The sequence below is a fragment of the Enoplosus armatus genome, chromosome 19, assembly GCF_043641665.1.
Source record: "Enoplosus armatus isolate fEnoArm2 chromosome 19, fEnoArm2.hap1, whole genome shotgun sequence".
Classification (NCBI taxonomy): domain Eukaryota; kingdom Metazoa; phylum Chordata; class Actinopteri; order Centrarchiformes; family Enoplosidae; genus Enoplosus; species Enoplosus armatus.
Genome location: NC_092198.1, coordinates 8,759,281 through 8,772,985, shown reverse-complemented (window position 1 = coordinate 8,772,985; position 13,705 = coordinate 8,759,281). Strand labels below are relative to the sequence as shown.

Here is a 13,705-nt window from a genome sequence, read left to right as displayed (position 1 = left end):
TCATGTGAAATCAGCTTGGTTATTATTTTGTTTAACTTATCTTTCAAGAATGACAAATCTTTTTAGTGAACATGTTTTTTGAACATTTTGTTACATTTCTATTTTGATGTGAATGTCTAAAATACTGTATGTGACAAAATGTGTGATGACAAAACAACATGTAAAGTGTTTTCAGTTCAGAATGCATACAGAATAAGTAGAAATCTCACACTGTATGCAGTTTTTTTCATTTTGTTTAATATAAAACTCTTATTCTTCTTCTGTCTCTTAATTTTCTTCTCCTCTGCCACCTCGCGTACCTCCTCCTTTAAATACCCCAGTCAGTGCATATGAGCTAACTAACTTAAGTTTTTCACCCAAATGTAGAAAAACCCTTAATGAGGCTTTAGGTTGTGCTATTTTTCATCTTCAGAATTTTGCTGAGCTGTATTTAACATCACATGGAATAAGCACCCTTCAGTTCACAAGACTCGGTGGAAAAAATCTAATTCATTAAATCTCAAAAACCCTCAGACCCAAATTAATTTGCACAAGACTGTAACAGTTTGTGTTTGGTGATATTACAGTACATGCCTCGTCAATTGGTTTTGATTTTTGGTGGAGTGCCCTGCCGTGGCTAACTTGAAATAAATAGGCATTTCCAATGTCTTTGCTGCTGATATTGGTAGACATGTAGCCCTCGTTTCCAAGAGCATAGCTCAGTGAGAGATCTCTGAAACCCATTTCCTGCCTGGCTTAGAATAATGAGGTGTTAGAGCCTGCTGGCTGGGCTTAGATGCACACCCCAATGGAAAAGTTATGGATGGTATACAGTCACACACACTTTCACACACACTCAAAGACATGGACATATGCCCCCTGGAGGTGTTATGGATAGCTGCATATTGCAAAGCCAGCCAGCAGGCAGCACTGTCAGCCAGCCTGCACTGTGGGCATTGATAGGACAATCAGTTCACTCAGGAGTCACCACAGCCAATCATCAGACAGTTTCTTGGCGGGCAGCACCCAATCTTCAGAGGGTTGCCAGATACTCTATCCTCAGTGAGCTGTTGCTGGCTCGCTGCTAGCCAACCATAAAGAAAGCTGCTGCCTTGCGTCAGCCAATCGTGTGAGTGTTGGCCAGAGTTAGACCTATCGACAGAGAACTGCTGCATGGTTACAGCCAATCTGGGCTTTATCCTTCCCTACAGATGTCCGATTAGTGTTGTTTAGGGAAATCAAACTGCCACAACAGGCCCACTATGCCAATGTGGCACCGTGAATGGAGAGACTGGTAGAATGGGATAGGAAAAACCCACAAAGGCTTACTTAACTGTAACACTCTGATACTCTGGCTGTCATGCTGTGATACTGAGTGTTTGACCGTGTAGCATTGTTGGTAGGCAAAATATAGTTCCACCTCAGCTTGACAACCTTTCTTAATAATACCATGAGCTGTCGAGGTCTTTCTTTAATGAGATTCTAAATTTACCAGCATGTACTCGTAAATGCCTATAAGTTTATTCCTCATAAACCTGTGCTGGCTTACACGAGCCAAGGACGTATTCAGTGATCTCTGGTCATGTTCAGTTTAATGGGCCCATAACACATGCCAGCGCCTTAAGTTGACATCGGCATTAGATCAGAAGATAGTACAGAGGTTTTAGTAGTACTCAAGCTTTCTGTTTTCTCCGTAAAATGTACAAGGTAATGTGTGTGAGAGTATTTGTTTGTGCCTGATTTTGCATGTTTTATGTTATCTACCAATTCATTAAACCCTTGTTCAACATTGCAGCGCTCATCAGTTGAAGTAGCAAAAAGAGCTAACAGCACCTGAATTCCAGAAGAAAACAAGCAATTTTCAATCAAACAGACTTTAAAGTCCCTCCTCTTCCCCGTTTTCACAACACATTTTATGGCAAACTCGGCTGATACTTTTGCTGTAAGTCTCTGTAGTTGTACACCATTTTTCTTGCACAATATTTTATTATATTATATTTCATGTATTTAAACACAGCTCTTAAAATAAGATGCTTTTTTAGTTTGTGGAGAAGCTTGAGAATGTTTATATATATATTTTCTAAAAAAGATTAAGGCTACTATAGACCTGTTTCACAGAAGACATTTTGACATGTCATAGCAACAAAAACACCGGTGTAATTCATAACAATAAGGTGAGCTAATTCCAGGCCTTGGTATGGTGCATGCTGGCTCGCTGGCATGATTTACTGGGACACTTGGAACTGAACCCGAATGAACGTTGTTAGTTACACCTGTGATTCTTCTGCTAAGATAAGTCAGAATGTCAGCTGTGAAAAAGGTCTACTAAATGTAAAAAAGTTAAAAAAAAAGTGGAACATTTTATTTCTATTTTTTTTGCAGTGTTGGTGGTTGAACTGAATAATATTCTATGAAATTTAGATTTTTTTCTTTATAGTCTCAGAGAAAATGTGTTTCAAACACTTTTGTGTTTCTTTGCAGTGCTAAAAAAGTCCTATGCAATGCATGCCGGCAAACTTTCAAGCATCTCACTGTACCCAATGAAGACTGTACATGAATGAGAGGAAGGTTAAAAACAGGTGGCTTCAGGTTTACCATTTACCATGGTTATTAATTAATCTGCAAATAATTTCTCTATTAATTAACAAATTAATGATTGAATCTTTAAAATGTTAGAAAGTTAATAATTCCCATCGTACAATACATTGTATAATTGCCCGTTTTGTCCGACCAACAGTTCAAACAATTTACTATCATAGAAGAACCAAGAAAACCACCAAATATTGACATTTGAGAAACTGGAAACAGCAAATGTTTAATTGTTTCAGCGCTACTTGGAATCTTGTATTGCAACACAGCTACTCATAGTAGAGCTCATATCAAAAATGTTGGGGATTAATCTTTTATGGTAATATGTGTGAATATAAGTGAAGCAAACCCAGGAAGAGTGAATCCAAGATGGTGACTCTAATGCATTGAGTGATATCTACGCATGTGCTGAGGTAGAAAAAGCCTTCAGTGTTACATTAGTTCATTTCTGCCTGTTTGGTTTGGTCGGTTTGATGCTTACATTGTGTGTAGGCAGGAGGCATCACTGTGTTTTTGCTGTGGGATCTCGCTGCATGGCTAAAATAACAAATGCTATATGCTTCAGCACCATGGACAGAGACAGTACCATCGCAGTGCTGCTTCAAGGCGAACAACAAAGTGCATCTCACAGCGTTCCAGCTGATATTCTGCGCTGTTCCGGTTTGGAGTAAAAACTGAGTATCTACTAATCAGCTTTAAGTAATACATCAGATGAAACCAGGCTGATTTTTGTATCATTTCCTCAAGATAGTTTGCATGATATAAAGCTTGCATGAACATAATGGATGCAGCTGTATGCAGTCAAGCTCCATAACCCCTGCTGTGGAGTGCCGAAATGTTCCAGCAAAGATGAATTGATGAAATGTCCTCTAAATCTCCCCGCCTTCACCCTCCACAGTCTCTTCTCTTCTCAGCAGGGCTTTGGCAGCTTCACACTGGCCTAATTTAAGAGTAACAAGGTGTGTGTCAACGTGTGTGCTCATGGGTATGAGTTTGTATGATTGTGTCTGTTTTCTATAAATAGCACCTCTGAGAGCCACAGCTGTGCATAGTTTGTTTTGTGAAACAAAAAAACGAAGCCCTCTGCTGTGTTAATGAGCTATCTCCAACTCAAGTACCCAGTTTATGACAGTAAGCTTCACTTTGACCCCATGTGCCACAAACAGACCACCTGACATGTCTCTCTTGATTTTAATAATGACTGTCTGAGCTGGACAGGCCTGTTGTTGTGTTTTCAGTGACGCTGCAGTCTCTGCGCCGTATGAATGTCTGTGTTTTTCAGTACACACTGTGTGATAGATGATCTGTGCTGATAGTGCGAAGCCAGATCTATACACGGTCTCATTTACCATAACAGTGTAGGCCGAGGAGTGCATGCGAGTGCATTACAGTGTGTAATCAATACGCTCTGACAGCCCCTGATGTAATAATATGCATGTGCTGCTGGCAAACCATTTCAAGGCCTTACACACATGGATGACCCCACGGATGAGTTTCTTCTCAATTATATAGTAGGAAGGGCCGGGTGTAGTGTAAGCTTAGTCTTTCTAACAAGTAAGGCATGGGGGGAAAGCATAGAAAATAATAAAATTCATTGTGTGACACCTTTGGTAATGGACTATGTGTACCCATTGTCAAAGTTAAAATCCATTGAATGCACAGTGATATAATCAATGCCAGTGTTCTGCATCACCCGAGAGGACACAGCCAGTACTGTGTTTAACCATAACATGAGTCACGTACAAATTTAATATGGATGGGTCAGCTCGGCTGCGGTACAAAAGGAGGGAGATGATATCAATCTAGTGCTATAATAACTACTATATGGTCACTAAAGATGTATTATAGGATTACCGTAACCTTATAATAGACTTTGGTTGAGTCATACATTGTGATACTTTCAATCTTAAAGCTCAATATTTTTATATTAATAGTGGACCAAATTATGAAGTGCAATGTGAAAGGAGTGACCGGTAGTGACAGAAATGGTCAGCTGTACTGAGAGTTTTAGTATTACAGCTCATTATTTTGGTTTTACTGTTTTGGTTGAGTCCCTCCGCTCTCACCGACCTTGTTTCCAGCAGCAGCAGCCGGCGGCTAATTGGATTGAAAAATAAACTCATAAACTCACTTTACACTGTCTTCCCTGTACCAAACAACAACGACAAAGTTAGCGACTAGCTGGTGAACATCGGGGAGCATTTAGCTGCTTAAAGGACAGTTGCTAGCCCGTTTCCATAACAACTTTGTTAAATGATAATATGTCATTGTTGTGTTTAAAGCTTGTTCCACTGCCCCCAAGTAGCCAAAAGAAAAAATTCATGCTGATTTAAAGATATTTTAACATAAGAGTGTACGCTTTTGAATAAAGAAATAAGATAATCTTCTTACAAATAAAAAGTTCCTTTCATAAGCACTGAGCATTTACACAGTGTCATGCACTCGCGCAGTCGACAGTTTTTATCTCTACTAGATCAGTTATAATTCTTTGATTAAGCAGTGATGTGTGTGACCTGGGACTGAAGTCTGTTTGAATGAATCCAATACGGATTAAATGTGTGTTCATCATCATTAGCAGAGATCATATGTGAAAGAGGTATTAATCATCAACAGGTGGTGGGTGACCAGTTTTTGAATATTTTTTCAAAATTATTTTGGGATGTGGGCAACATCTGATATGACTGTGTTGGCCTTGTTTCAACAGCTTAATGATGCTGAACTTATTTTGTTACTATGCTTTTTTGTGTTGGCATTGTGCAGTTTTATCATACAGCTGAAATTGACTTCCACCCCACAGTCCCTTTATAACAAACTAGAAATGTATTCCAGTGGTCCTGGTACAGAATTAATAAGGAGTTTGACGTGATAACAAAAACTATTATTTTTTAGAATTGTTACTGTATGCATATTGCAAATGTTTTTCTCCTTCTGTTTCTCACTCTCTCCTGTTTCTCACTATCTGGTTCTCCCATTCTGAGAAGGTGATTATGGAGCCAGAAAACTAGCAGGATATGGTTAGTGGTCCTGAGGGGTTGGTCTGAGGACATTAAGCCCATAGCGACAACGAGCCCCAGCTGTTGGAGTTTTTTTCACATTCATTTGTTTGTCAAATTTAGAGTCTCTACCATTGCCAAGAACCCCCTCTGCCACTCAGGCACTCCAGGACCGTGGTGACAAGGCTGCTTTTAGCCAAATCCAATTTAATCTCCATTGGCGGTAGTGGATAAAGCTGTCTCCATCTCCCCCAACAGAGGCCAAAGAAGGCTAGGCGTTCCACTGGGAGCCGCTCATTCAACACACAAGAACATAATGCACAGTCAAACACGACACACACACATGTACAGAGTGAAGATGACGAGAGAGCCCTAAACTAACAGTCTAACAAGGACAATTGTATGTGCAGAGGCAGTCTCTTGTTCTCCCTCTCCTACCTTTTCTCTCCCTGTTGTGTGTTTCTGCAGAGGGGGAAATGATGTCACTGTTATGGAAATTAGATAATGAAATGAAAAAGGAGAAGCACATCTGAGACTCCGGCTCCTAGCCTGCAGCTCCTCCGCTTCCCTTAAAAAAAAAAAAAAAAGACTTATAGCTATCAGGAAGCTGTGTGTGTGTGTTGGAGTGTGTGTGTGCCTGCAGATGGTTGGGTGGGTGGATGGTTTTGGGGGAGTGTGGGGGAATGACACTACAGCCTGAGATGCACATTTATGCAAATTTCACATCTTTACCCACAGGTTCATCACAACATTTGCTCAACATTTAGCAACAACGCCGTTTAATCACAAGTGCTTGTAGAGCAAATAAACAAGTGATTTCAGAATAACTCTGCATTAGTTTGACTGTAAAGATCCACTCAATATGTAGCATTGACAACCCCCCCCTGCACTGTTTTGCACTTCTCACATCAGAGTGAGTGGCAGATGTGCTTCTTATGCCAGTGCCAATTCCCCAACCAGCAGGGAAAAAAACAAGATCAGAAAAAGTAGCTAATTAACATCCAAATGTGCCACCAGCAGAATTGTATTTTTTGGCTCATTGCTCCCAAACGACCTCTGCGCTGCTGCTCAACATACATGACCACTCACTCATTTAACATCTTGTTAAATAGGGGGCAAAGAAGGAGGTGCGTTTAATCAAGTCGATTATTGATTAATTGGCCATAAACATGTAAATGTAACTTTTTAATAGAATCTTAAAGAATGTTGAAGGACGCCTCTGATAACACAAACAGATGTTTTAAGGGACTGCTGGGGTTAATTTGCTGTGCCCCACATTTTACAGAAATCTTTATTTGCAAAGGGACGTCTTTTATTGAAGGACTATCAGTGGTGAAAAGTAACTAAAACTGCATTTACTTACTTACTTACTTACACTAGATTTTAGAAGGAAATATTATACTTTTTGCTCCACTCTATTTATTTGACAGTTATGTATTTAGTTACTTTGCAGGTCTTTTTTTTTTCTTTTTTTTTTACATACAAAACATATGATCATATTATGAAATATGAGGCATTGTTATCAATCAGACTATAACAGTATATAGAATCATTTCAATTAGCTCAATTTGAGCCAGTTACAGCATTGAAAGGCTGCTTACACATTAAGGCATTAATAATAATAATAATCCAGTAATATAATATACTGTTTGTGTTAACATAACACTCTGAATGGGGCCATTCTACATAATGAGTACTCCTACTGTGGACATTTGAAGTACATTTAGCAAATAATATTTCTGTGCTTTTGTTTCCACCCTGTGGAGTTTTTGACCACTAATGGGGCTGTGGAGCAATGTTTTAACTAGTGGGTGTTTGGATGCACATGCAAGCAAACAAGCATGCGGTGCCGTCATTTTCAGGCTATTCTGTTGATGGCGGTAATGCACCGAGAAACATAGCAATGCACAAGAAGAACAATGCTAGCAAGCAAACATCAATGTAAACAATGCACAATTTAAAATATTAAAAATGTGTCATGATAAAGGAAATGCCTTAAGGACACCAAAACATTCCCAGTGCATAAGACAGATTCCTAGTCCACATAATGAACTTGTATGGGCTGTGTCTGGCCTGCTATGATGTATTCAAAGCTTTGTCTATCGCCCATATCCCCTCAACCAGGACATCTTTTATCTCGAACCTGTCAGCACGTTGACATCTCACTTTATGCAAGCCCAAATCCCAGTGCATTAATGTCTCATTACCCATTCATAGATGTCTTTTCTGAATATGCTATGAGTAGTTACTGTCAGTAGGGTATCAAGTGGCTTTCATGAAATCTAAACAAACAGGAAATTATGAAGTAATGACGCCGATTTTAGTTCATGCTTTGGGCCAAGTCATCAGAGAGAGCAGGTCTTTGTTATACAAGGATATGCAAGAACATTATGGTGCTCATTATGTACGGTTAAGAGAGGGTTATTTGCTTTTGTCTCTCTAAGCTTAGTGTTGTCTGCATAAAGAACAAGTGTGTGTTTATGTGTGTGTGTAGCTGTTGCAGTAGCGGCTATAGCAGTTGAAGATCATTAATTACGGGTGTTTCCCTACTTTCCTCCAGGACTGATAGTATGCTGCAGAGATACTGGCTCATTGGAGTAAATGGCATTAGTACTTTGTTCAGCTAGTGCCCTGGGGTCTTGTTTCTAAGCCTTTTTTGTTTCAAGTGGCAGCCTTGCGTGAAGCTCCCTTACACTGAGCCTATTTCTCAAGCCCTTATCCCCCCCTATGGAATTCACCACCAGTGTATTCATCTCCAAATGCAGAGAGGAAGACAACGAAGGGGTAAGAGCAAGAATAGTCCAACAAGGCTTTATGAGTAGCCATTTAGCAGCCGTATCAAAGTTCATCAATCTGCGTAGCATTTCGGCAGGCAGGACGAGCGCCGGGGCATTAAGCTAACAAGCTGAATGAGACAAACAGCATGGTTGGTAACAGGGAGGGACAAGTGGTTACTGCGTGGCCAAGGGTACACTCTGGCTGAGACTCCCAATGCAGCGTTAGGGAGGAGTGTCGCCACGCTCATTAGCGTCGCAGCATAGAGGTAGAACTGAGTCTGCTGCCGGGGCTGAGTCTGCCGAGAGAGGCCCGCACAGGAAACTGCTTCTCCAACATGAAAGGCACACTACAGTCTGCGGCTCCTCGTGATTTCTGCTTGATTTTTTTTTTTTTCTTTCACCAATTTGTACTCCTCCGCCTAATCATATCCCGTATCCGCTCTCTAAATCGTCTCATCCCAAACCTCTTCACTAATCATGTAAGTTGGAGAGGAATAAATGCTTAGCAGATGCTAGTGTTGTCAGGGGTCGGTTACATGCTTTCACAGCCCACTGGAACTGAGCGTTTTGGGCAATTTACCTAAGACGACTCGTTCCTCCCGTTTCACCCCCACCCCTTGTGTCTCACTGTATGTTGGGTGGTGGACAGATATGAAATGTCCTTACTGTCTCACAAGGGTCATGTGATGGTGGAGAGAAACCTCAGTGCAGTAATTACAGCTATGGACAGACAGCTGTGGAGAGAGCGTTTTTCTGCCCTGCACAAGTACTGCAGTATGCCTGTGCTGCTGAACAGCAGTATCACAGTGTCTGGCATTTTTACATCCCTAATTGCATTACATTAGGAAATGATGTGCTAAAATCAATGTGCTAAATGATGAGTTCTGCTCCAAAATGAGATAGCCACCAATTTAAACATGGACACCCACTCTCCATATTGTCTAATGACAGTTGAGAATATTTAGGTTACTATTGAAATTTTGTGAAGTCACATTAAGACATTTACAAATGTTGGGTTTTTTTTGAGACCATCAGTGTTTTTCAACATATTGTTGATTTTTTTTAATTTTAATTTTAATCTTCTGGCATGTAATTACACTGATTTGTAAATTCATTCTGATAGGTTCCCATACCAAGGAAGTGAGGAGGATAAGGGGGAGGGAATGAAAAATATTACTTGTTTTGAGGCCGGCCATCAATTGTTTACAGTTGGTCTTCTACTTGACACCCCATTTGAATTATTGCCGCTTACACTGGCTAATTTGGTTAACATGCAAATTGAGTGTCACTTTGAATCAAAGTGGAGTGATACTGATTGATCACTGCTTTCGCCACAACTACAGAATCTATTTTCTCCACTGTAACTGCAATTTTTCCTCTAAAAATAGATAGTGTGACTGGGGCCAAGGTGCATTGGTGCACTGTAGAGGGTCACAAGTTCAAATACTAACTCAAAATGCCAGAAATGAATCATGGGCTTTTGACACCTCTCATGATATGAATACTCCTGAAGTAGCATCAGGCAACTCAAGTCCTTCTCAGTTTGGATTAATTTAAGGCCCAATCTGTAGTTTTTGATCACATAAATCACATAAAGTTGATGTATATTCACATACATGAATGAAACGTATATAGGGACATTCAACACTTGTGATTATAAATTACCTGTCAGTTAATCTGAGTGTGATAGGTTTACTTTGGGTCACTTTTTTGTGATTTGATTTTTGGTGGTGGGATGACCTTTTTGTTTAAATTGTGCGTTGTGCCTTTAAGAACCAATTAAAATACCAGTGCATATTTTTATACTAACACCTTACATGCATGCATGGATAAATACAGTGAAGAAAAGATGTTGCTTGCAGTTTTTCTATTTTTCATCTTTGTTAGTGCAAATTAAAAAAAGAAACATGAAACACTGAAAAACGTTTTGCACTAAATAATGCTGCTTACAGAGAAAATACATACTTGACATAAATAAGATTTGCTCAAGATTAAAAGAGAAATAAAACCTGTCTTATACCATTTTTTTAACAGTGCTTGACAAAACATTTGGCAGCACAAGCTCTATCAGTACCGCATGTTTTTGTCTGTGACAGTGCTACTCTCACAAGTCACTTCTGAAAAAACTACATCGTTAGCACCCTTCCTCGACTTTGTATTTGATAACAATGTTTGAAAAGCTAAACCAAAGAGAGCGCTATAAAAGAAAAATGTGTGTCAAATCTTCTTTTTTTTTTTCCTTTTTCTTGTACAAATACCTCTGGTTTGTTGTGTGCAGTACAAACATGGCCGAAATCGCTTGTTTTCAGTGAGACAACCTCTTAATCAATACACCATCTGTTGTGCTAAACTGCTCATTCCTTCAGAAATGACCGGAATGCTAAGGCGCTTTGTGCTTTTTCCTCCGCAGCACCTCCAACTGTCCGCATTATACACTCAGGGCATGCCTGCAATGTGGAGGAGGAGAGGCACACGGAGAGAGTCTACACCATCAGAGAGGGAGAGACCCTGGAGCTCACCTGTCTGGTGACGGGACATCCTCGACCGCAGGTAAGGAACTCTGTAGCTTTTTTGTCCGCCCTTAACTGACAGCGTGGACAAAAATAGCCACACAAGGGAATCATGGGACAGGATGCTAATTTCATCTCTCCTTCCTGCCTGGTTCTCCTTTCCTCATTCTCCTTCAGCAGCTTCCTTTTAACTCTATATTAGCGTCATTGAGTGGCACACCACGTACCTCTGCACTAAAACAGCTTAAAAGTTTAATCCTTTAATTATTGATGGTTTAGCTTGCTTTGTGCACCTGCATGTTGATAATGAAAGCTCCCCAAGTCTAATGAGATACGGGAACAAAACAGCTGAAACATCTGCCAAAACAAAACTGTAACGAGTGAGAAACAGGCCACAGTAGAAAGACTCTGGGTCATGTGAATGCACATGGGTCCTCGGAATCTGAAGAAGAGTTTTTCTCAAACTCTTTTATTTACTGTTGTGATCTGAACTAATTAAAAAACCTTCCACCTTTTTTCTGAAGAAAATAGGCTTTTAATTAGTTCTTGTTGTGCCTTCCACTTATTGCCTTTCTCATCCAAATATAAGAAGTAAAAAAAAAAATATATGATGATAAAAGTAAGAAACGAGCAGAAACAAGATGCTTGGTTAGACAAAATAACAACCAGGTATAAATGTCAGCTCTGCCATAATATTACCTGACCGTCACATTTTGTTCTCATATTAATCTGGGCAGGATTTGCTCACACTAACCTTTCGAACGTTATCGAATGTTGTTTCCAATTTGCTTGATAACACAAATGACAGAATTCAGCACTATCTCCGGACAGGACTGAGCTCATTTACATTAATTCATATAATTCCCCTTTTGATCGATAGACAGGGCCATTAGTTTGTACACTTCCCCTCTGGATGCCAAAGCAAAAGAGCATATTGATTTTTATATTTCAATTGAAAAGGTGAGACCTCTTAAATTAGCGAGAGGTTCAGACACACCGTTCATCTCCCTCTGTCGTCAAGGGGAACAACTTCACACTCATCATCGCTCTCTTTCCTCTTAATTAGAATTTCTGAAAAACAGAGCAGAGCGAGGGGAGGGGGAAGAGGAGAGGAAGAGTGGGAGATCAAAAGCCCTGCGTGGCTGTGGCAGGAGAGGCAGGATCTCCTTTGAAACGGAGTCATTATGAGACTCACACAGATCCCCTGGCACAGCGGGTCTCGGCTGTGTCTCTCCGGACTTTGGGATGTGTCAGCTTTGTCCCCCCTCTGGTAGTGGCATGGGACCGGCGGGCAGCGCACACTCATTCTGAGTGGTTTCGGAAGCTGAGGAGGTTATCTGGGGTGGCGGTAGACCTAAGGCCGGTTTTGTGATGTTGGTGGAAAAACACAAGGGTATGTGACCTCATCGGAAAACAGACTCGCGAGTTAATACAGCAATAACGGCTCATCTTTTCATTAGAATTAAATATTAATCCGCAGAACATGTTCCGAGTCTTTCTTTGCCCCCAAAGTTCCACATTTTAATTGAGTGGAGTTTCTTCATCTTTCAAGAGCATATGTTGGGGGGGGGAGAGTTATCGGTACTCTTTGAAAAGGTTGTAGCGCACTTTCAATGTGTCTTAACTTGATTAATGGCATGGGCACAGGTTTGGTTTGTGTGTGTGTGTGTGTGTGTGTGTGTGTGTACTCTCTACTTCTTTTTCCATGTCATATGCATGCACATGCTGTACTTACACACACACAGACCTTGATACTGCAAAATGTTTGCTCTATGTATTTGGTTACATAACTAATCATACAGTACAGATTTATTTTTCTGACTTTATAAAGATATATTATGTTTTGTTTTATCGCATGTGATAGATTTTCAACAAAAAAAAACATAATGTAAAAAAAACAACATGTCACAAGAAAATGAATGAAAACTAATCAGTAGGAAATGTGTTACTCTGTTTCAACCAACTGTCTGCTTTTATCCACCGTAAAACTTCCCTGGAGATTCTGTGTCCTCTCTTTCAGTCCGTTGATTTGGACTTCACAACTCATACAACGAAACAACTGATGCATGGAAAGAAAAAATAAACTTGGAAAAGGGGGATTGGAGAAGGATGGTGTTAGTTAATAAACTACTGTATGTATACTGAGCATCTCTGGCACAATCTTACTTAAGAATTAATGCTGCACAGACAGATGATAATATAATTGTTTGCTTTGAACATTCTTATTAGCTAAGCTGTTGCTGACACTTTGGTTCCTCTGAAAAAAGGAACTGATGTCCTCCATCTTTTGCTTTTGGCATTTACATCAATGTTAAAATGAGATGTTTGAGCAATGAATACCAATTAACTCACTAATACCTCACGTCTAACTTTAAACTTGAAAATCAACTGATTGATGTTAGTTAAACCCAGCAAAGATATTATTTTCTATCCAGTGATGTTTGAAGAGTTTAACTATAAATACCAACCACTTCAAACTTGCCACCGTTCAGTCATCTCACAGGCGTTACTGACAGTGCGTAGTATAGCCAGAGGGTTGTCCAATCATCAGGTAAGGTACATCATATCTTGCTCTTTCACTTTTTTATTAAAATAGACCTGACAGCTCTGCATAGACCTTACCAGTAAATTCATGTGCAATTGAAATGACAAACTCATATGAGATCATTCACAATATTGATTGGGACACGTCATTAGCACCTTGGTGGGGACATGTCAAATTCCTACACGGGGGAGGGGAGGGGTTCTGTTTTCCGTTCCATAAGCGCTTCGCTCCGACCACATAGTTCAAAACACATTGGTTCCCTCGTGGTGATGATATGGGTCGAGTACAAAAATTGCCACGCGTGATGAACAG

The 13,705-nt window shown here is 40.1% G+C and overlaps 1 protein-coding gene across 1 annotated transcript in view; it reads left to right on the top strand.

Annotated features, from left to right (window-relative positions):
* LOC139302197 (MAM domain-containing glycosylphosphatidylinositol anchor protein 2-like) overlaps window positions 1-13,705 on the top strand; it is a 154,264-nt gene that overhangs the window by 40,604 nt on the left and 99,955 nt on the right. The window contains exon 2 of the mRNA XM_070925817.1: window positions 10,749-10,888. Within this exon, the coding sequence (XP_070781918.1) occupies window positions 10,749-10,888 (140 nt within the window). The remainder of the gene's footprint in view (window positions 1-10,748; window positions 10,889-13,705) is intronic.